This window comes from Melopsittacus undulatus, chromosome 14 (genome assembly GCF_012275295.1).
Source record: "Melopsittacus undulatus isolate bMelUnd1 chromosome 14, bMelUnd1.mat.Z, whole genome shotgun sequence".
Classification (NCBI taxonomy): domain Eukaryota; kingdom Metazoa; phylum Chordata; class Aves; order Psittaciformes; family Psittaculidae; genus Melopsittacus; species Melopsittacus undulatus.
In genome coordinates, this window is record NC_047540.1 from 634979 (window position 1) to 657829 (window position 22851).

Below are 22851 nucleotides of genomic sequence, written 5' to 3' on the forward strand. Positions count from 1 at the left end.
AGAGCTACAACATGGAAGTTATTGGCCTGCAGCTGCAAGTAGTTCCTGATGCACAACCTGCTCTGAGTCAGGAGAACACGGGCAAGGACAGGCAGAGAAGACCCCTTTCAAACACCAACCGCCAGTAACTGCAAAAGTCTGAAAGAGTAAGTCACTTGGATTCTTCTCAAAACCTGCACAAAGTCCCCCATGTGGGACAGGAGACACTGCCCATGACACAAAGCCCTTGCTTGCCCCCGGCCTCCTCCCATTCCTGCATCCCCATTCCTCTAGCCAGGGCAGCTGGAGCTGGCTCATGCCTCAAGGCATCTGTCTGACTCTGCAGTTGATCCCGGCCCAGATAGCCCAAACTCAACATCACAACCTGAGCTGCCACTGCACCAAAAAGTACAGCTTCAGCAAGAACCTGGAGAACACTGCAAAGGTGCATCTCAAACAGTGAGGAGTGCAAAGAGAGCCCAGCAGGGTTACTGCGAGTGCCCAGGCCCTGGGGGCATGATTTGCTCCATACCGAGACCACACTGACCCTGCTGCCATCATTCTGTACACACTCTTTAACTAGTGCAGGAGGGAGCTTAGAGCTTTGGGCACGTGCCATTGCTTCCTTACAAGCTAATCAGAGGAGGTGCAGCACCACCCTCTTGCCAGGGCTGATGCCTTGCTGGCCACCAACACCACAAAGCCATCCAGTGAGGCACCACGATCATCACAAGGGACACATCTCCATACATCAAAGGGTGCTGCGGGTCCCAAGGCACTGCCAGATTAGACTTCTCTAGGCACCTGAGAGAAGCTTATGGCTAGCACTAATTGCCTCTCCTTTTCTAGGGATCAGCACAGCTCTCAGGAACAATCCTGATACAGCACCCCACGGAGCCTTGCATTCATAGCCTCCATCCAAAGAACTGACCCAACACTTAACAGGCCTCAAGAGCAAGACTCTCCATGGGAAAAGGATTGTTCCATAAAGAATGGAATTCATGGAAATCAAGAGACTGATACACGCTGCACAAGACAGCAGGGGAGAGACTCCTGTAGGAGCCTGCTTTGATTCAGCCCTACAGCAAACCGTCTAACAGGAACACGGCCATTTAGGAAAGGTTTCCACTCACAGCTTGGGGCCAAGCTACACTTCACGTCTCTGCATCATTGCATCTTGATGTGGACAGGACTCAGCCACAATTCCAGACCTCCCCTTAATGCACCTCAGGAGCTCAAGAGCAGCTTAAGCTCATTGTGGAGACCAGCAACTGGAATGAAGCAGGAGCCCTGGGGCACACTCCAGAACCAGCTCTCAAACACCACAGGATGCTCTGAAGGCTCAGCTCAGCAGCTCCCACTCTCCCCAATATCCCTGCTGCTCTGACACAGTCTCTTGCTCACATCATGCTGCTGCCAGCTACAGTGCTGTGAGACCGCACTTGTGCTGGCACTGGTGGCTCTCAGCCTTACATGCGCTGCAGGAGCAAGCAAGAAGAGAACAGCAGCCCCTTCCTCAAAAACCAAAATCAAAACATAAACTAGTTTCACCCACTGGAAAAGAAAGAAGAGGTTGGGATTATTCCAGGCTTCACTCCAAGATGAGAAGGGATGTTGCACTGCTCAGACAGCAGCCATTCTTCAGCTCAGACCATGTGAATACCCACAGCAACGGCTCTGGCTGATTAAGGACATGGGGGTTTTGCTTGCATCACCAGGAAAAGTGAGCAGTTTTCTCTACCTATCTGCAGTAGAACTCAAAAAGCTTGTTAAACCTGCCAGCCTCGTGTCCAGGCTCACAGACGGCACTGGAAGGGACACTCAGATGTGGTATACATCCAGGTTTTAGGAATGGATTGCTGTCCCCCCAATTAAACTTGGGCTCATTTGGACTCCTTTCCACAGGAGATCATTTCATTCTGCAGGTCAGGATGTGAACTAACAGTGCACCAGTGGCCTTTCTTCACCCCCATGCGCTACGTGGAAATGTGTCTTACAGAGAATAACTGATACCTCTGAACACTGTGAGGACACTCATGAAGTGCCCTTGAGTCACAGGCCTTGCAGCAGAGCCCAGCCTGGGTCGGCTCTTGCTGCTGCTCAGAAATGCTTTCTGCAACAAGCGCCCCCAGCCTCACCAGAAACCTGATGTCTCCTCTCTTGGCCACATGGAGCAGCTGACGTGGGATCTGCCCAAGGGACCTCATTCAGAGAGGAGAAGGACAAGGAGCAGGAAGGGAGGTTCTCAGACATCACTTACCATGGGCACAATGGTGAAAATATCACTGCAGAAAGGCGTGAGTCTCCCTGCACCTCTGTCCCCTGGCTCTGGGAGGTGCAGACGGGAAGGGAAGGGTGTTCTCTGAGAGGGGGACCACCCCGTGCTACCTTAGAACATCAACCAGCTTGTCCTCTTCCTGCCTCTGCAGCCTGTGCATGGGAGAGACGAAACCAAGGAGATCATTGAAGAAGCAGCAGATTTGCAGAGCCTGTCGTGTCCGGTGCACGAGCAGCAAAGCACTTGGTGAGGAAGAGCAGCAGCTCAGCACGGGGGCTGACCCTGAGACACAGGCTCCCCCATGGATCCCATTATTCCCAGCACAGCAGCGAGTTTTACTCCTCACTGACAAGCTCATCCAGAGGGTTTCTTAAAGCTGGCAGCCCTCAAGAAAAAGCCTCCTGCACTGGGAGGGGAGAAGCAACCAGGTTTCAGCTGCACGTTACCAGCAGCACACTTTTCCCCTTCCCTTTTGCAACCCACAGGGATGAGGAAGACAGTATCTGCACTGCCTTGCGCCAGAGGATCCTGGTGCACTTCCAAAGCAAACAATGGGTTTGGCATCCCACCACTTCAGTGACACAAATGTGTTTCTGTGCATGAAAACAGAGGTGCCAAGAGAGGAAGGGACTTTGCCCAGCATCACCCAGGAAAGAAGTCAGCATCTCTGAATGCAAACCCTACGCTGAGACTTGAACCACCTCATCTTTTCCCTCATTTTGGCCTCCTCTGCAGAGCTGCAATGCAGTTAACCTCTGCCTTTATTGCTGGTTGCAGCAGAAATCATTCTAGGGGTTAGAGATCACAAGCGGGAGATGAGAGGGGAGCAGTGCTGCACAGTGGCTGCTCCTTACTGGGAGCCTGAAAAGTTGCACAAGGATTCCCCGAGTCACAGAAGCTTTTAAGTCTCATTTCCAGTTCATCCCCCCAGGCTGTCAGTGTTTCTCTGCTGCCTGAAATGGCAATTTCAAAGCTTCACCAGAGGCACCCTTGGAAGAACCTGCCCCATCTCTCACCACCAGGATGACACAGGTTGCTGAAGCCCAAAAGCACTTCCAAGTCCTGGCTGCCCTCCCTTCCCTGCACAGCCCTCCCCCTCCACATCTGCCAGCTGAGGAGCAAGGCCAGAAACACCTCCTTGGGCCAGAAACCAGGACACTGGAAGGCAATTCCCCAGCCTACAGCAGGACAGCCTCCACCTTCTGGGCCAACCGAGCACTGTATCCTGCGTGTGGCTGGAAAAGGAGCCTGACACCTTAGCAAAGAACAAACTGCTTGAGTATCATAAGAGTTTGTGCCACCTGCAGCTCTTCAGTGCTACTGCTCAGTGCAGTCCCAGGTACCGAGTGCTGACACCTGCCTCAGCCTCATGGACCCTCCACAGTGCACGCAGCTCTGAACTCAATAGTTTGTGGCTCCCAAACATGAATTTGCCCTCTGAGGCAAGCCAGTGATTGTAATCAACCTTCTCTCCCCAAAACCTCATCCTCAGCTGTAGCACGGGTGGGACTGGAATGGCAAGGGTTAAGCTCCACGCTGTGCATGGCTCTGTCTGCCCTTATCCCTTCAAAAGCCCCAAGAGCCCTCTGAGGCTGTGTGTTAGTTTTCCCCTGGGGCATCTATCTTGCTGGGAGGAATCTCTCAAACAAACCTCAGCTTCTGCCGCTCCTCCTCTTCCTCATCAACAAAACGCTTCCACTGGAAGTGGGCCGTGATGCCACTCTGGTTGTGGATGACCAGGGAACTTTGCTTTGACAGCGTGAGGGAAGTCTTCTCAACTGTCAAGGAGCTCTTGTCAAGCCTGATGTCGGCATTTACAGCTGCTCCACAGAGGCTTTTGTGAACATCTTCACCTGGAACAAAGGCAAAGTCTTGGCTCATCTCACTTGCTGATGGAAGTACAAGGAACGGGCAATCTGCAGGCAACAGGAGAAAGAGCTGCAGTTCTGAGCTGCATCAGCAGTTCCCCACATCAGGACATTTATCGTATCCTGACAGCTTGCACATGAGATGGCATGAGGATGTCCTGGCACCACCTAGGCACCTTATTTTGGGGGGTGTTCGTGGAGATTTATCCCAAGGTGACAGCATTTACAGTGAGACTTTGCAGATGTGCCCAGGTGCCCTTTGGGCTGCCATCCCCACTCAGGTCATAGGGAATTCTACACCCAAGTCACTCAGTGACGCTGAGGAGCACACCTCAGTCATGCTTGCCCAGGCTCCTCCTGCAGGCAGGAGATGCCCCCACTCTCGTGTCATCCTCATCTCCTGCTCCTCAAATATTGGCCATAGCTCTCATCTCAGAAACCAAGCGGGAGCATTTGAAATGAAATGGACAAGGGCAGAAAGAACAATGGCAAGTACAGAGCAGCTTCTGTGCTGAGCTCTGCACTCAACAGGGTGCTATGGGGCCCTCGGATTCATCTGCTAACTCCTTCTTTTGCTCCTTGCTGCTCTCACAGCCAAGTGCCTCACCACTGCCAGCACATTCTCCCTTGTCAAATGTGCTGCTGTTACCACTTCACCACTGGAGAAGTGAGTCCCTTCACTAGGGTAAGTGTCCGCTGGAAAGCTGGAGACTTCCAGCATCGGAGCAACACGCACAGCAGCACAGCCATTCCCAAGGGTTTCTCCAAGGTCCTGTTCACCACCCACCTTCAGACATTATTACACCCTCACATTACTGACTCCAGCCCTAGCAGCAGCTTCTTCCTAAACCTCACCATTAAATAACTGCTGCTCACTAGGGGGTTTCTACAGAATCACTCCCAGGCTACAGCAATGCTCAGAGCACCCTAATGGCTACTGCTGCCACACTTACTGCTCCTCACAGTCACAAGACCTCAGCGTGGCCCAGCTCTCGGCAGAGCACTCACTGTACCCATACATCACATCACAAGAAGAGGGTCTCTACCTCAAAGGCCTTGCCAGGAACTGTAACACAACACATCGGGATGAAAAGCAATGACCAGTCAGGAGAGCTCTATGGGACAAGTTGCAGGCTCTTCAGACAGCTCTCTTGCAAATTAAAAGCCATCTCCTTTTCAACCAGGCTCCTTGCTATGCCTTCTTCCCCAACGGAGCACCCAGAATATTCCCCATCGCCCCCTGTGCACTGTGCTTAGGAAGATCTGCTGCCTTGTTACAGGCTGAAATATTCCAGCACAGCAATATCTGGCAGCCAGCATGGAAGCTTTGCTCTACCCAGCGTGAAGGAGTCTTGCAGAAGGGATTCAACAGGACAATGAAGCCATCAGACGATGATGGCAGACACTGCTCTCTTTGGAAGGACACACCGAGGGTGCACCAAGCACTTACCAGTGTCATAGTGAACAATCATGGGACTTGTATAAACACCGGTCTTTGGTGGGTGAAATTCCACCGTGACTTGCATCGCTTCTCCAACGCCAAGAGTCCCAATGGAGGGATCCACAGAGAAAGGGCTGCAACACAAAGAGAGAGATCTGGGTCCTCCGTTAACTTTGCAGTCTAGTTCATTTCAGCTCTCTTGTGCAAGCAAGGAGCAAGCAAACCACAGGCGGTACAAGAAAACCAGAGCATCCAGGATCAGAAACAGAGCGGGTGACTCTCCCTGCTGAAGAATCCCATGCAGAAGAACCCTGCAGAGGATCCCGTGGTATAACATGACCCTCAGCCCCCCATCCTCTGCACACAGTTCTCAGCTCTTCACCTCTGCCATCCAGTTACTCACAATTCTACGGTTTTGTGTAGCTCACTTAAACTTTTGTAATGCTTCCCATTTCTTTATTGCAAATCAGGACCAAAATAGTTCATTGCTGAAATTCGGGAACTCTTAAAACCCTTGTCAAGGAGCTCTCAACACATGCTCTGTCATCCAATAGAGTAGTTGGCAAGTGCATTGCAAATAGATGCTAGACTTCACTGGGTACTTATTGTGGTGGTGACAACTAGGCCTGGAAATCCCAGAAGGAAACTGTACAGTGGTTTACAAGTTCCTGCCCATGGAGCTCCACAGGGAAAAGCAGCAGCCTGCTTAAAGAGCACCCTAGCAGCCTGCTTAAACAGCCTTGCCAGCCTTTGGCAGAAGCTCCTCTCAGACCCTCGTGTTTCACAGGAGACAAGTTGAAAGTCTTTCTGAATCTGGAGAAGAAACTGAAGCAGCTTCAGGTGCACCAACTGAGACGCAGCAGGTCTTTGGTGCGTTCTTAACCTCAGCTCCTGCGCTGAGACCTCTGGGACCGAGCAACTCTCAACTCCCAGCCAACTGAACCGCCTGCCTTGCGGATGCAGTGTCACAAACACATTCCCCTCTCCAGTGCAGCAAACTGGAAAACCAGTGACTGGCTTCTGAGACCAACAGGAACAGGACAGGCTGTCTGCAACACAGTTCACCTCAGGCATTTGATGACGGGACCACCAGACTACCGTGAACTTGTGGCCTCCAGAGACCGGGTGTACTTGGTTCCTAGTGGTATGGAACCATTTCAGAAGGTTATTGTGACCACAAGGGTGCAAACCAGCTACTCAGCTACTTGAGCCCTCTCCAGGAAATGTGGGAGAGAGACAGCTCCAGGAGAAAAGGCCCCCAACCCTTTGCAAATGCACCAGGCACTTGGAGCATCTTTCACCTGCTCCCTCCTTAGCTTTCTGGTAGTCCACTTCTGAAGCCACCACCTGCTCCTCTCCACTTCAGAGCTCATTCTGCTTAGGCATATTTGGTCCCAGGCACCAGACCAAGCCCATGGGAAAACAAAGGCCCTGGCCCACACACTCTTATTGCCAGGGCCTCCAGAGCAATTGCTTTCATCTATGATCTCTGCTTGCTAATATAGACACAGCTGCTGATCAACTCCTCAGTGCCTCTCTCCAGCTCATTGCTTGCCCATTTCTTGATGCTGCCTTTGGGCTCCGTGACCTGAGCCCCTCGAGCTGTCCTCTGCCACAAACCACCTTCTGCAGCACTCCAGCTGCCTTCCTACCTTGGCTCTTCCAATCCAACAGCATCAGATCTGCAAGATGCTGCCTTGGAGACATCACTGCACTGTAAAACTTGCTTGCAGAGCTTTCTCAAAACACCGTAAGCAATGGCAAACCCCACGTGTCCTGCCCATGTCCAGCACCTCAGATGCTCTGCCTCCTTTTTCTCACTGTTTACAACTCCATGAGCACACAACAGCGTTTTGCACAAGAGATGAGCTCCTTTACCTCAGAGTGGTGATGCTGTAGCAAGCCTCCCGCTTCCCCACGTTGCGCCCAGCAGAGTCTTCTGGGTGCTGAACCTGACTGGACACTCAGAGAAGTTCAGCTGCTCAGGGAAGTCCAGGCTGGCTCGGGCACCTATGGCTCGGATAGGCACAAAGAACTTCTCCCTCTCTGTGATGATGATAAGCTCCTCAAAATAATCCTGCAGGGAAAGAAACAAGCTCAGCACAGTGCCTTTAGCACCATGCCCGTGCCAGAAGAACTGCTGCTGGTTTCTGTGACTCTCACAGTAGCAATTCGATAATGTACTCGCACTTTTTACCTTCATGGCCTTTCATTACAGATTATTTCACAAGCAGGGGCAGCCAGGGACCATGGGGCAGATCCTCTGTAGTTTTCTAGAGGCATGCTGCTTGAGGATAGGACAGACTATTCAACTACATTTAAGCAGCAAACACAAGATGAGTAAAAGGCCATGCACAGGCAGCAGACTCTCAGCCCTCAAGCCAACGGACATTCCATTAAATATTCCACCACTGAAGGACAAAAGAGCCTGAAAGAGGCAAGAGCCTCCAGCCTATGGGAGCACAACCTTCAGCACCAGCAAAGAGTCTCCCCCAGGTCTAGATCCAGTGCAACCCCACTGAACCCAGGACACTTCTTCAAAACCCACAACCAGATGCCTGCTTGGAATCCAGCCCTGCAGGTTCACCTTCCCCTCAAGGCATCATCTCTCGGGACTTCCACTCTCACCTTGTTCTCATCAGGTCGGAAAGGATGCGGTAGGTTGAAGACGTGCCCGGGGCTACATTATAGTCCTCATCACTCGGGCTGATCAACTCAAAGTAAGGAGAGTTTCCCCAGGATGACGTTCAGCAGACGAGGAACCTGCACGAAAGACACACAACTATGATTTTGTCACTTGGGGAAACTTGAGAAGGGACCAGGACAGGCCACGTGACAGCCTCCTTACCACCTTCCCAAAACACTTTTAACTCTGAAGGTACACGCACGGAACACACAAGGCTGGACTTGAATCCCCTTTAACTGCTCCTGCTAAGCTAGCCTCTTTCCACTGCTCTTCCCTGTGCTTTGACAGGCACTTGCACACAGGTGGCTGAACAGGCTGAGAGAGGAAAACATGGCCTGCCAGAAACCAAGACTGACCAAAGAGCCACCAGGACACGGTGCACACTCGAGGTAAAGCATGACAGCAGGCAAGAACTGCACAGCCCTCGACAATCCCATCAGTCCAGGGCTTTCAAGGGGGAAGCATGCTGGCTCAAAGAGCTCCTTTGGGTAGATACCACCAGTGCACGGCCAAAACCAGAATCCCCAGCATGGGAACATTTCCCCCATCTTGCAGAATAACGCTGGTGAGACATTTTATTCTGCATGCGCTGCACTCAGCAGGGAACTTGCTCTGCTGCACACCATGTGAATTCCACTGCTCTCCTCCTCCAGCCCAGTGCTCAACCTCCACAGCCCAGCACTTACCCTGTCTTTGTTCCTCAGAGCTAGCGATGCTATGTAGAACTGGTGGGGAATGTAGTTCTCAAACACCACCTCGGATGGGAAAGGCTGGAACGACCTCTGGTCCCGCTCAACGGCTGAGAACTGCAGATGCAAGACAGAGCAGAGAGAGCTTCAGCTGCTGGGAGAAAGATTAACGTAGGAAGATCCCACACTCATCTCCAGTAAATACAGTCTCTTGGTGACTACATCTGCCCAGCTCACGCTAGGAGATGGCAGCTCACCCACCTCTGCTCTCAGCTCAGCAAAGGGTTCTGGACCATGCTGAGCAGCCTCAAGCTAAGAAGCTCTTTTGGAGGCTCTTTCTGCAGGTTGCCTTCTCCAAAAGGCAAAGCAGCGCTCACCTCCAGCAGAGCCCTCTGCTAAGCTGCTCGCTCAACTCCAGACACTTGCTGGAACAGCCACCAGCACTCGGGGAGCAAGCAAAACCCAGCAGTTTCCATGAGCCTCCACAGGAAACAAGTTGTGGGTGAACTTCCCTCTGGGACAGCGACACTGAGTCCCACACATCCCACATATCTTTTTTTGATGGAGAGCCGAGAAACCAGGCGGAAGACACCAGTACCAGGGAGGAAAGGCCAACAAGAAAGTAACAGGGCAGTTGGGAAACAGATAAATGAGGTGAATGCTGGATGGGGATGAAGTTCAGCTCTTTCCCCAGCATTACTGGGCAACTTGAGCTAGGCTGCAATTCGTATCCCCTCTCCCCAGGAGCTTTAAAGTTGCTGCTTCCAACCCATTCATGCATTGACGCAATTGGGTTTTCTTACAGCTTAAGTACTTGTCACAGGTCCTCCGCCTTCAAAGGCCACTACTGCCACCATTGAGGGAGTCCTGTGACCCCAAGCACGTGGCAGTTGACTACAACAAAGCCAGAGGTGGCTCTTTGAACAGCAGGATGAGAAATAGCAGCTCCTGCCCTTGTGTCCTGCCCCAGCCCTACCCCCAGTAGCTTTAGCGATGGTAGCTCAACTCCAGCAAAACCCACCAACTGCAGCACAGGTTCCATTGCTTCCTGCAGATCAGGACTTCAATGGCTCACTGCAAACACATGTTTTGCCTTTCCCCCAGCAGAAAGAACTCCACTACCACCAGTCGGAAATGACAACAGGACCTAATCACCAAGCTGCTTGGGTGAGCTGGAGGCAAGTCAGCCACAAGCACGTGCCCTCTTCAAATAGCACGTCAAACAGCAAGGAAAAGGCCAGGGAAAGGCTACCTTTTGATGGCAGACTTCACCCATGTCCCGAAGCTGGGCAGTCCGGGGCCGCCTCATCTCCCGAGGCCTCGCCAGCCTTTGCTTGCTGCTGAGAGACTCTTCTGCCTCTCTGACCAGCTTGGGATTACGAGATGCTACCACTCTGCTCTGGAATCCATCCGCCCTTCTGGAGGACCTCATGGGCCGGGGGGTCTTGCCACTGGCCATGTCGCAGAGCTCACCTGGAAGAAGCAACAATTGGGACAATCCACAACCCCAGAACCTTAAAACCCCACACCCATGGAAGCCTGGAACCCACAACCTTAGGGAAGGGCCCTTAAAACTCACCCACTCCCAACCCCCTGCCATGGCCACAGACACCTTCCACTAGAGCAGCTTGCTCCAAGGCCCATCTGACCTGGCCTTGAACACTGTCAGGGATGGGGCAGACACAGCTTCTCTGGGCAATCTGTGCCAGGGCCTCGCCATTCCTGGCACACCCAAAGGACACAGCCGTGTCTCCAGCCTCTGGCATCCTTCCTAAGTGCAGAACACAGGGAGGGCCTCCCCACCCTCACTCATCATTAGACCACATTTAGGCTCCATTCATAGATGTAAAACCCACAACAGACAGCCCCTGAGCCAAAACAGCCTTTTGCTCTGGGTGCAGTCCCACCAGCCACGGAGACACACCAGGGGCTGCTGGCACTTCTCACCCTTTCTGCAAGGAGCCTGCTGATGTTTCTAACTAACTCAGCACAGAGCTCAAGACTCTGGTTAAGAACCAGAGTTTCTCAAGGCTACTTTGCCTGCTTGAAGTTACAAAGATTAGCTGGCAAAAACGGCTCCTTCCAGGCAGGAAACAACTCCACTGCCCAAGAGCAATTCTCCATGCAGAAGGATGCCCTCATTGTCACTTGGTAACACCAAACTCGAGGCTCCCTACAGGCATTCCAGGCTGCCACAGCAGGAAAGAAGCAGGAAACCATCAAAGGCACAGGAGCAATTACCACAAATCTAAAGAAAATCCAGGAGGATATTCCCTCCTGCTTCCCTGTGTTCCACAGCACCTCTGTTGTGTGCACTTGCTCTACACAGCAAGGCAGCATCTAGGCAAAGATGGCCATTCCCTGCCCCTCGACTCTCCCCCACACCCTGCACGCAAGGCAATCACTTCATGCCTTACGCCCAAGACAGCTACAGCACGGCACAAACGGTGTTTGTGGTGCTGGGCCCTTGGCAGCTTCAGGAAACAAGGCTACCGGTTCCTTTTGTTCTTGCAACAAACACCAGAGCTCTGCACTGCCTCTGCTCAGGAGGACCTGCTGCAGCAAGAGCTGGCCTTTAAAGCTGGAAAGAACTGCTTGTCAGGGGAGAAACCTCATGGGGATGATCCAACATTCATCTGATTTCAGGGTTTATTACCGGCTCTTAACTGCCTCATTCGTCCCAATTCTCCAAACTGTGAATTTCACTTCACTTGAAACGAATCCTGTCGTCACCCCCACAACGCTTATTTCCAGAGGGCTTCCAACCTCCACAGCCCGGCCAGCCCAGCAGCTTCCCTGAGCCCTGGAGCAAGGCTCTTCCACAGCCCCAGAGCCCGCAGGGACCAGCCTCCCAGAGGAGCAGGAAAGGAGCACAACGGAGCAATCGGCACATCTCCCTGCAGGGGCAGCACAAACCAGCACCCAGGACACAGCACCCCTCCAGCCCACCACCCCGGGGCTCCCTGCTCCCCACCTCACACAGACAAGGCTCCCTTTGCTGCAGGACCTACAGCCTAGCTCCAAGTCTCTACCATCGCTGCAAGCCGCACCGCAGTTCCACAGCCCCTTCAAGCCCTTCTACCTGCCCAGCCCTGCTCTTAGCCCAGGGGTGTTTAAATCCTGCGGCTATCACACAACTGCCCCATCCCTGCTGCCAACGGAGCTGCCTCCTCCCTGCCCAGGGCCAGACGCTACCTCAGCACGGGTGATTGACGCTTCTCCTGGAGGATTCCTCCCCGCAGGGCCCTGGCTCCCAAATGCCCTCGGCACTGCTGGCACCTGTGGGCAGCTGGAGGGGACAGGAGCCAGCCTCGGTGGGGATGCTGCCCACCAGCACAGCAGGGAACTGCTGCTGGGCTGCCAACAGCCAGGGGAACCTGGGCACCAAAGGACAGGGCTGGCACCTGGGCTGCCCAGCCCCTCTCCTCAACGCTCTGGCTTTGCCAGCTAGGGCAGGGTTTCACCAGTGCCTCCACGAAGCAGAGCTCAGAGCCTGACAGTAGCTCAAGCCTGCTCCTGCCTCAGTGCACTGAGCACAGCAGCTCCCTCTATGTCACAATAGGAGAGGTCCACACCCCCCGGAAAGAACGTGCTCACCCTCCCGCACCACTTCCAACACCAAGGCCACCACCACTTGTGGCTCTGGGATTTCTCCAGCTCCAGGCTGGAGTGGAGACCCTGCTGCTTCCTGCCTTGAGCTCTCTCGCTATCACTGTCGGCCGCCTTGTCTCTCCTTCTGCTGGCTTCCACGGCCACTGCAGGGCCTTGCTAAAGTTACAGCCTTGCAGACCCCTGCAGACCCCTACGCCTTCAATGTCTGCCCCGCACTGAAGGGCTGCAGCACCATTAAAGTGCACCTTACAGCAGCAGTTGTTCACGCTCTGTGAGCGGTAGATAAATTGGTTTATACACTGCACATGAGCCAATCATTTCCCTGCTGCAGGAGTAAAGAAAAAAGCTTCACACTGACTACAAAGCAACCATTTAATTCCTACTTTGCTGGCCCAGGAGGAGCCCACTCACACCAGGCCCATGGCCAGGCTGCCTTTGGGGTGACCCCTCTTGCTGTCCCTGCTGAGCACCCATCCATCACTTTGTACCCCATTCAGCCTGCGCACACGGCACACGCACCAGCCAAGGCCACCAGCTCTGGGGCATCTCAGCTGCCAGGAGCCTCACACGTTTTCAGCACAGCCTTTGCCAGAAACAAAAACCTTCCCCATGAACTCTCGGCCACAGGCAAAGCAAATCCTCACGTCTGCTTGGTGGGGAACGTGGAGCCCTCACTTTGAAACCAACACTCAGCATCTGGGGGTTTACAAACCAGCCAGGGATGGAGAATGAGCCCCGAGTGCTAACTGGCTCTCCAGGCAGCCAGCCTGTGGAAACACTCCAAAACTGTCCCGCATCATGTCCAGCCACGAACCCAGGTGAAAACTGGAGAGCTCAAGCAAAGGCTTCTCTCCTCCTTTCCTAAATCAGACAGCATTTCAAATACCCCAGTTTGGAGACCCTGGACATCAGCCTGTTGCAGTCAAATCTTGAACTGAGGAACTGTTTTCCCTCCATCACTTTTAAAACAAAACAAAAGTACTTGGGCCAACAAGTGTAATGCCTCCTTGCTCTTCTTCTCCTTCACACTGTGAAACCATTTAACCCAGCAGCTGCCTTGCTGCAGATTTCAGAACATTCAAGAAGTTACTCACAGTTCAGGGGCAATCTCTGACACGAGCAGGGCAGCAACTGAGGCTGTGACTGCCAGGAGACAGGGCACAGAAAGATGGGCGCATTCAGGATGGAGGTTCGTGCCCAATTCAGCAAGGTACTGGCACCATGTCTCAGGTTAAACAGGAAAGGGGACAGATGTCAGGGGCACTGATAACTGTGCAGCAGCTACAGAATGGTTCAACAGTCGTTCCTGGGGCTGACACTGCCTTAATCCTAACTGCCTTGGCCCTCATGTCTCCACTGGCAGCTAAAACCATCAAAGTCACCATGATACTGAGGACAGAAACATCCTACAGTAACCCCACACTGCAGGACCAGGGCTTAGTCAAAGTCACACAGCCAGAGCAGGGCTCAGTCTCTCTTCCCTCACACCCAGCTCTTCTCTCCCTCCTGCCAGGGCCTTCTCCATGCCACCCAGCACCAAGACACACCACAGCCTAGGGAGTACAGGCTCCTCCTCTCCTCCCCCAAGATACAGAGCTTCCTTCAGAGCCTGAGCACATGGCAGCTCTTTACTTCCTGCATCACACACATTTCAAACCATGCTTACACCCGACCACCCACAGCCCAGCAGGATCCTCCCATGGTCAGCTCCAAGGACCACACCAGCTGCCACAAGTGCTCCTTCCCTCCACCTTCTCCTGAGCAAGACAAACAACAGCCCTCACGTGCTTTACCTGCTCCACCACAGCTTGGTTGGCATCTGCAGCTTCAGACATCCTGTGGCAGCTCCATTTGCAGCAGGACTGGGCTCCTGGGCTCCTGCCTTTGCAGCAAGCTGGTCATCCACAGCAGGGCTAATACTTCTCCTGTGGGGCACCTTCAAACACCGGCACGTGGGTCTGTGATTTGAAGCAAGGGAGAGAAAGATCTGACCAGGAGACACAGGGAGGGGACAAGCCCAGCCCGTGACCTGCCTTTCAACCTGAGCCCACAGGAGCACCGGCCACAACCCCAGCACCTACGAAGCCCCACAGGCTCTTCAGAAGCTGTGAAAGGAGCAGCTTGGGTTATTTATCACTTGGGAAGCACTGGAGGGACAGGCCCATCTCTTGCTGCTGACAGGCAGCTGGGGCAGCTCCCTGCAGCACGCACACTGTGCTCAGAGGTGCTGGGCAGGCTGCAGGCACAAGCCCTGCTGTGCAACGAGCTTCCAAACTGAAGCAGGCACCAAGAAATAAAAGCAAAGATGAATGTGGCTTTACCTGCCCCAAGCAGGTGCCTTCACAGGCCCATTACAACCATGCCACAGCCACAACTGTCTGAACTCAAGCAAAACCCAAAGCAATCACTGCTCTGCTCAAGAATGGACCACTGGATTGTCTTTTGCTTAGTCAACTATTTGATTGCATTTGTACCTGAAAGTTTTTGGCCAAAAACCACTGGGAGTTTTGTCAAACAACAGCTGTGCAGAGGCTCTCCTGGGCTGGAACCCAAGCCAGGGCTTTGATTTTTAAACAGGGCAGCCAGTGCATCCCTTACGAGAGCCTCTGCTCTCTGCCATGCAGGTACTGTCAGATTCTACAGCTCTGATGGGATCGAGACCTCCGTGCTGACTGCCAGCACATCCCCTCTGGGCACTGGGAGCAGAGGGCAGATCTTCATTTTCCACAGAATCCCAAGGGTTGGAAGGGACCTCAAAAGATCATCTAGTCCAACCCCCTGCAAGAGCAGGGTAAACCTGGAGTACATCACACAGGAACTTGTCCAGGCGGGCCTTGAATATCTCCAGTGGAGGAGACTCCACACCCCCCTGGGCAACCTCTTCCAGTGCTCTGTCACTCTCACAGTAAAGGAGTTCTTCCTGACGTTCACATGGAACCTCCTATGCTCCAGTTTACACCCATTGCCCCTTGTCCTATCCCTGGATATCACTGAAAAAAAACATCATTCTGACACCCACCCTTTACATATCTGTAAACATGGATCCTCACGAGCAGCTGTATTCTCTTCCCTTGTTATTTCCCTTATCCTTATTATTATTATTGGTGGTAGCAGCAGTGGTTTGTGTTATACCTTAGTTACTTGACTTACCTCAGCCCCTGGGAGTTACACTCTTTCCATTCTCCTTCCCATCCCTCCGGGATCAGGTGGAAGTTGATTGGCAAGTACATGTTCCATACAGGCCTCGGGCCAGTGAGCACGTAGAAAAGATGAACCATCTGATCAAACAACAGATTAGGAAAATATGTCAGGAAATGAAAATCCTATTGGTACCAAGGTTACCACTGGCTCTAAGAATTCAAACTAACCTCAGTCGAAAGAAGAGGTTAGCCCATTTGAAATTTTATATGGAAGACCATAACAGTCCCAGTTTAAGGCAGAAAGTCTTCAGGAAGTCGGAGAGAGCTATCTCTGTGAGTTCTTGATCAATCTGGGAAAACAATTGGAGGAGATAAATAAGAGAGTAGCAGGGACAAGAGCAAGAGGTTTGGATTATCCCATTCACCCTTTCAGATCTGGAGACTGGGTTTATGTTAAGAATTTTTCAGGAGATCCTCTACAGCAGAAGTGGAGCGGAACGTACCAGATATCACTGACCACCTTTACAGCAGGGAAGACAAAGGAACAACCTGCTCGGGTAGAGAATTCAAGAATAAAGAAAGCACCAGAACCAGAGATGTGGCAGATGGAACCTTCAGGACCCTTACGTATGAACTTGCGTCGGTCGTAATTTGGACTCGTATGATAACTGGTGCACAAGCTTGGGACCAGAATTTATACCTGAAATTAATGCAAAATGGTACTGAAGTTTTTAATCGTAGTGACTGTTTGGGTGTGTGCACAGTTGCCTAAATCAGGAGAAAGCCTGGAACTCCCATGAACTGGAGTTCCAATTCCTAACACTGTTTCATGGACAAATCTGTGGGTGAACACTAGCAATTTGTATTCAAACGAAAGGTTAACATTTGGAATAGTTAATCCTAATCCAGGCAATAAATATCACACCTGTGCAAAAAGATGTATTACACCAGGAACCAGGGCAGGAGATCATGCTTGTTCAAATGCCACAGATGTGGGTCAACCATTCAAATTGCAACCACACTATTGATATAGATGGTAATCTGGTTCAGTGGTGGCCCATTCCTAAATGGAAAGGATGGTATTGGTTATGTGGAGAAAATGCTTATAAGACTCTACCCCCCAGCTGGAAGGGGGCAGGCACCTTAGGTGCTGTAATACCCAAGTTTACTATTACCGACAGGTATCCTTCCAGGACCTGGATTAGAACTTCTGCCAGAAGTGATGAAGATTGTTGGAAGAAGTAAATACCCTCAGAGACCACCACATTTGTGTACGCATGCGAGGAACGTTCTGGAAAACAACATAATCCACACGTAGCCTCATGACTATGTATGTATGCCCAGCGACTACATAAGGATGGCCTGTGGAGCAACAGGGGGACACAACGGCAGGAGGAGCTCTCCCCCGTGTCTCCCGGCGCCGCAATGAAGAATACCTGCTTGTCAGCTTGAAAACTTTGTTGGCAAGTTTGTGCCTGGAGTTTTCTCCAATCACTGCACTGGGTTCAGCTCTAACAGTTCTTTTCCTCCTTCTTAACAGACAACCTCAAATGAGTTCAGATTGTTTTATAAAGAATGCACAAAAGCTTTGATTATTTCTTCATTGACTTAGGTTTTGTGGTTTGGTTTTGTTGGGGTTTCTTTGTTTTCGTTTCTTTTTTCCCAATTCTTGTGCAGTATTATCCTAAAGTTGTATGAAACCTTCATGGAGATTCTACTGCCCTGATAGCAGAGTATCCCAGACACACTGGGGAACCCCAAATGTGGTTTTACACAGGGTTCTCACACCATACAAACAGTCACGTACCACACACTTGGACCAAAACACTAGCACCCTCACTACCAATTACTAGTCCTAGTCCAACTCTGCCAGGCGCTCATGCTACTTCTGCTGCAGTCCTGCTCCTGCCTATTGATTCAGATGTCCCTGGACCAGTCCTGCAAGAGACACTGACTAATGCTGTGCGGGACAGTGGGAGGGTTTCACAGACATGCTGGAGGGGCTGGGATTCTGCCATTATTTCTGCTGGGCTGCAATACCCCTTCTCCTTCACAGACAGCTCTAAGATACCCTAAAGAAAAGCCCTAGATCCAGGGCTGGGCTGAAGCTTCCAGCAAAAATCCACCACCTCATCACATTACAGGGCACACAGAAATATACAGACACACATATACAAATAAAGATATGTGGCACTGCAGCCACTCCAAGCCCTACAACAGGCACCACAACTGCTACCTCAGCAACAGGTGGCACAGCTATTTCAATGTCAGCAACAGGCACTGAGGCTACTCCAACCCCTGTGACAGGCTCTGCCCAAAGGTGACTGAGGAGCTGTTGGTAGAGCTGTCTTGGAGACAGAGGAAATGCAGCAGCTCTGCCTTGCCTGGTCTCTCACAGGATCCTTCTGTGCTGGGGCTGCTGAAGGGAGAAGAACAACAAGTGCCAATCACTACCACAGCAGTGCACTGGTGGCAAGACGGCACTGACAGAGACTCCCCGATTGCCATCCATGAGCTGATCCATTGATTAGAGAGCCCAGGAGTGCTCAGCAGGACCCACTCACCCTTCAGGAGCCCCACAGGGCCCGTGCACAACCCACAGGACAGTCCTGATTGTAAACTGCATCAGTGACCCAAGGAAGAACAATTGCAGATGGGGCCCTGAGCAACAACAGCCTCTGAACAAATGAACCAGGAGACAGTTCATGCCCTTGGGCAGTGCGCACTGGGCAAGATGTGAAATGTGCTCTGCACCGCACTGGGGAGAATGGGCTTACCTGGAGCCTCTGGCAGAAAGCTCCAGCGCAGACTCCAGGTCGACCCCTCGGCTTTCGGAGTCGGGGATACACAGGATCCAAGGCTGGTTATATCCCCTGAAAAAGAGATGCTGGCAGCCTCTGGAGGGCTTCGAGCTGCTTCAGAAGTGATGGGCACTGGAGCACAGCTCCTCCTGGCACCCCACTTGCCCGTGCTGCCTTCATGTGCAAAGGGAAGGCCTACACATCAGGAAGTATCCCCTCCTGGCTCTTCGGCTCTGGGCGCAGGGGCCAATTGTTCGTGCCCCTCTCTGCTGCCGGGCAGCCGAGGGCAGGCACTGCATTAGCTGCTCAATGGCCAGGCCTGCCACATTTCTGTCAGCTGCATCAGGGCCTGAACCTCACTGGGAAAACACAATCCAATAGTACCTTCAGCTACTTCAAGCCTTATCACATCCAGCTGCTGCTTTCCAGGAAGGAAAAGGAAGGAAGGAAAAGGAAGGAAGGAAAAGGAAGGAAGGAAGGAAGGAAAAGGAAGGAAGGAAAAGGAGGGAAGGAAGGAAGGAAGGGAAAGGAGGGAAGGAAGGGAAAGGAGGGAAGGAAGGGAAAGGAGGGAAGGAAGGGAAAGGAGGGAAGGAAGGGAAAGGAGGGAAGGAAGGGAAAGGAGGGAAGGAGGGAAGGAGGGAGAGAAAGGGAGAGAAAGGGAGAGAAAGGGAGAGAAAGGGAGAGAAAGGGAGAGAAAGGGAGAGAAAGGGAGAGAAAGGGAGAGAAAGGGAGAGAAAAGGGAGAGAAAGGGAGAGAAAGGGAGAGAAAGAAAGAGAGAAAGAGAGAAAGAGAGAGAGAAAGAGAGAAAGAGAGAAAGAGAGAAAGAAAGGAAGAAAGGAAGAAAGACATGAGAAGAATAAAAGAGTAGGGATCTGCACAGAGATGGAGAAAGAAGCAGCAGGGAAAGAGGAAGAGAGGCAATCAGTGGGAGAGGGAGCAGGGCAGAGAGAAGTAAGGACTACGGGATTGACAGAGATCATCAAAAGACGTGGTGGGTAGAGGAAAGGTGAGTGGGTAAAAAACAAATAGGGGCAGGGAGAGCTTGCTAGCAACACCAAGCTGTGTGGTTCGGTCAATACGCTGGAGGGAAGGAATGCCATCCAGAGGGACCCTGACACGCCTGAGAGGTGGCCAATGCCAACCTCATGAAGTTCAACCAAGCCAAATGCAAGCTCCTACACCTGCGTCAGAGCAATCCCAGCAATCCCAGCTACAGGTTGGGAGCAGAAGAGACTCAGAGCAGCCCTGTCCAGAAGGACTTGAGGGTGTCAGTCAATGATAAAATGAACATGAGTGTGTGCTCACAGCCCAGAAAGCAAACCGTGTCCTGGGCTGCATCAAAAGGAGTGTGACCAGCAGGGCAAAGGAGGTGATCCTGCCCCTCTGCTCTGCTCTTCTGAGACCCCACTTGCAGCACTGGGTGCAGTTCTGGTGTTCCCAACATGAAAAGGACACGGAGCTGTTGGAACAAGTCCAGAGCAGGACACGAGAACGATCAGGGGCTGGAGCAGCTCCTGTATGGAGACAGGCTGAGAACACTGGGGTCTTCAGCCTGGAGAAGAGAAGGCTGCATGGAGACCTCAGAGCAGCTTCCAGTGTCTGAAGGGGGGGTTACAAGGATGTGGGAGAGCAACTCTTCATCAGGGACCAGAGTGACAGGATAAGGGGTGATGGGTTCAAGCTGAAATAGGGGAAGTTTAGGTTAGATATAAGGAAGAAGTTCTTCCCTGTGAGGGCGGTGAGGGGCTGGCACAGGCTGCCAAAGGAACTTGGGAATGCTCCATCCCTGGCAGTGTTCAAGGCCAGCCTGGACAGAGCCTTGGGTGACATGGTTTAATGTGAGGTGTTCCTGCCCATGGCACAGGCCTTGGAACTGGATGATCTGAACGTCCTTTCCAACCCTAACTATTCTAGGATTCTAAAACCAGAGCAACAAACAAGACTAACAACTAAGAGAAAGAGAAGTGCAGGAGCAAGGAGCAGCTCAGAGGGATGGAGAAAGAAAGAGAAGCATCAGAAGCCCTGCAGAGTGACGGAGGAAGGGTCTGGGAGCAGCAGACACAGCCAGAGAGAGGAGAAGTAGGCAGGGAGAAAGACAGAGACGGTGGGATACAGAATGAGCTGCAAGCAGGAGAAGGGGCTGGTAGAGAGACAGAGAAAGAAGGACTTGGAGAAGAGAGGGACGTGGAGGACAGCACAGGAATAGAAGAGAGGTCTGGGGAAGGGAGACAATGACAGCAAGGGGAAAGGGAGCGGGAGCTTGGAGAGATGAGAGGCAGACACGGCCCCAAGGGCCGGGCACTCACCACAGCTCCCGCTCTCCGTCCTGCCAGGGAACCTCTTCAGCCCAGGCCCTTCTTTCTCTGCCTCTCTGTGCTCTCCCCTTTCCTCCTGTGCAGGCCCAGGGCCAGCTGCAGGCCGCAGGCCGGGCTGGGGCAGCTCTCGGCGCTCTGGCAGTCGGGGTGCCCGGTGCCTGTGCCCACAGCGGGGCTGTCTCCATCTCCACAGGGGCTCGCTCACCTCAGCGCTGGCCCCGGCCCTCCCCTCAGCACAACCTGCAAGCCCCAGCACCAACATGGCCGCCGGCAGCCCCAGCACTACAGCTCCCAGCATGCCCCGGGGCGCTCCTCCTGCTGCCAGGCCCTGCTGGGCCACCGTCCCCTGGCCATAGGCCAGAGGGAGCAGGAGAAGGGCAGGAGCCGGAGAGGTGAGGAGCTCACCTGTGGGCTGGGGCTGTGCTGGGGTTGGTCCATGTCCCGTCTGCTTCTGCCCCACTTGTCAGCACAACCAAACATCTGCTTGTGTCCCTGACTAGTAGAGCTGAGCATCTGCTTGTGTCCCTTACCAGCAGAGCTGAGCATCTGCTTTTGTCCCTTACCAGTAGAGCTGAGCATCTGCTTTTGTGTCTTACCAGTAGAACTGAGCATCTGCTTTTGTGTCTTACCAGTAGAGCTGAGCATCTGCTTTTGTCCCTCATCAGTAGAGCTGAGCATCTGCTTCTCCCCCTCATCAGTAGTCGATGCCTTGGCATGTTAAGTACTTAAGAAAGACAATACTTTTATTTAAGCAAAGGAATTCCTTTAACCCCTGTCCTGGTTTAAACCAAGTCCCCCAACTCCCAGAGAGTTAGGAAGGAGAATCCAAGGAATGTAGCCCCCACGGGTTGAGATAAGAACTGTTAAGAGCTAAGGCCTAACACAATAATAATGACACAGCCAATAACAAGTGAAAAGAATACAAACACCCACCAGCCACCGACCCATACTCACTCCACCCTGCCCGGCCGAGCACCGCGTGCTCCCTCCTCCATTTTCCTCTCGAGCTCCACTTCTCCTCCTCTCTCTCTCCCAGTTGCATCCTGGGCATCACATGCTATGGTATGGAATACCTCATTGGCTAGCCTGGGTCAGGTGTCCTGTCTCTCCTTCCTCCCGGCCTCACCTCCTCCACCTGGCTGGAGCATGTGCCCAGAACAAGCCTTGAACACAAACACCCCCAAAACATGCTTGTTATCAGCAACTGTTCCCAGCCCAGAACTCAAACCACAGAACTGCACCAGATACAAGAAGGACACAAATGACTGCTACGGATGAACCCAGGACACCCCAAAAGTCCATTTGCGTCCAAATAATGCAGTGCCTGCCCTCGGCTGCCGGGCAGCAGAGAGGGGCATGAACACTTGTCCCCTGCGCCCAGAGCCGAAGAGCCAGGAGGGGATACTGGTGCTGTGCCTCTTGAGCGCACAGCTGGCATCGCAACGGTGCCAGCTGTATGCCAGTCACTCCTTGTTTTCTCACCCCTATAAGACCCATATCACCCAGATCTCCATTTACCCCCTATAGGACCCAAAGTACCCAGAACTCAATTTTCCCCCCATAGGACCCCGCAACCAGACCCTCATTTAACCCCTATAGCACGCATAGCACCCAGAATCCCATTTACTCTATAGGTCCTATAGGGGTGTAAATGGGGTTCTGGTTCCTATAACGGTGGAGATCGGGGTCTGGGTTCTATGGGTTCTATGGCTGTTACAGGGGCGTGCATGCGATCCTGGGTGCTATGGGTGCTATAGGGGTTAAATGAGGGTCTGGTTGCGGTGGGTGCTATAGTGGGTTAAATGGGGTCTGGGTGCTATGCGTGCTCTAGGGGGGTAAATGGGGTTCTGGGTCCTATAGGGGGGTAAATGAAGGTGTTTGTGCTATGGGTCCTATAGGGGTTAAATGGAGTTCTGAATGCTATGGGTGCTATAGGTTTGTATATGGGGTCTGGGTGCTCTTTGGGGGTAAATGGGGGGTAAAGAGAGCAGGCTGTGACTTATCAGGCTCCTTCTGTGCCAGCTGGTTGCTTGCTCCTCCCC

The 22851-nt window shown here is 52.6% G+C and overlaps 1 protein-coding gene across 1 annotated transcript; it reads right to left on the bottom strand.

The window, feature by feature from the left end:
- Nucleotides 1-8281: 8281 nt before the first annotated feature.
- Nucleotides 8282-14362, bottom strand: LOC117437008 (hydrocephalus-inducing protein homolog). The gene is made up of 4 exons (XM_034069397.1): nucleotides 14347-14362; nucleotides 10194-10414; nucleotides 8939-9058; nucleotides 8282-8329 (listed from the first exon to the last, which is right to left on the bottom strand). The coding sequence occupies exons 2-4, from the start codon at nucleotides 10398-10400 to the stop codon at nucleotides 8282-8284; spliced, it is 375 nt and encodes a 124-aa protein (XP_033925288.1). The 5' UTR covers nucleotides 10401-10414; nucleotides 14347-14362.
- Between the last annotated feature and the right edge of the window lie 8489 nt (nucleotides 14363-22851).

Excerpts from the sequence above, each read along its gene's own strand:
- LOC117437008 (XM_034069397.1), bottom strand. The coding sequence starts at position 10,400 with ATGGCCAGTGGCAAGACCCCCCGGCCCATGAGGTCCTCCAGAAGGGCG. Across the intron at positions 9,059-10,193 it reads GTGAAGTCTGCCATCAAAAG|TTCTCAGCCGTTGAGCGGGA; the intron begins GTAGCCTTTCCC and ends TTGCATCTGCAG. Across the intron at positions 8,330-8,938 it reads CTCTGAGGAACAAAGACAGG|GTTCCTCGTCTGCTGAACGT; the intron begins GTAAGTGCTGGG and ends TCTTTCGTGCAG.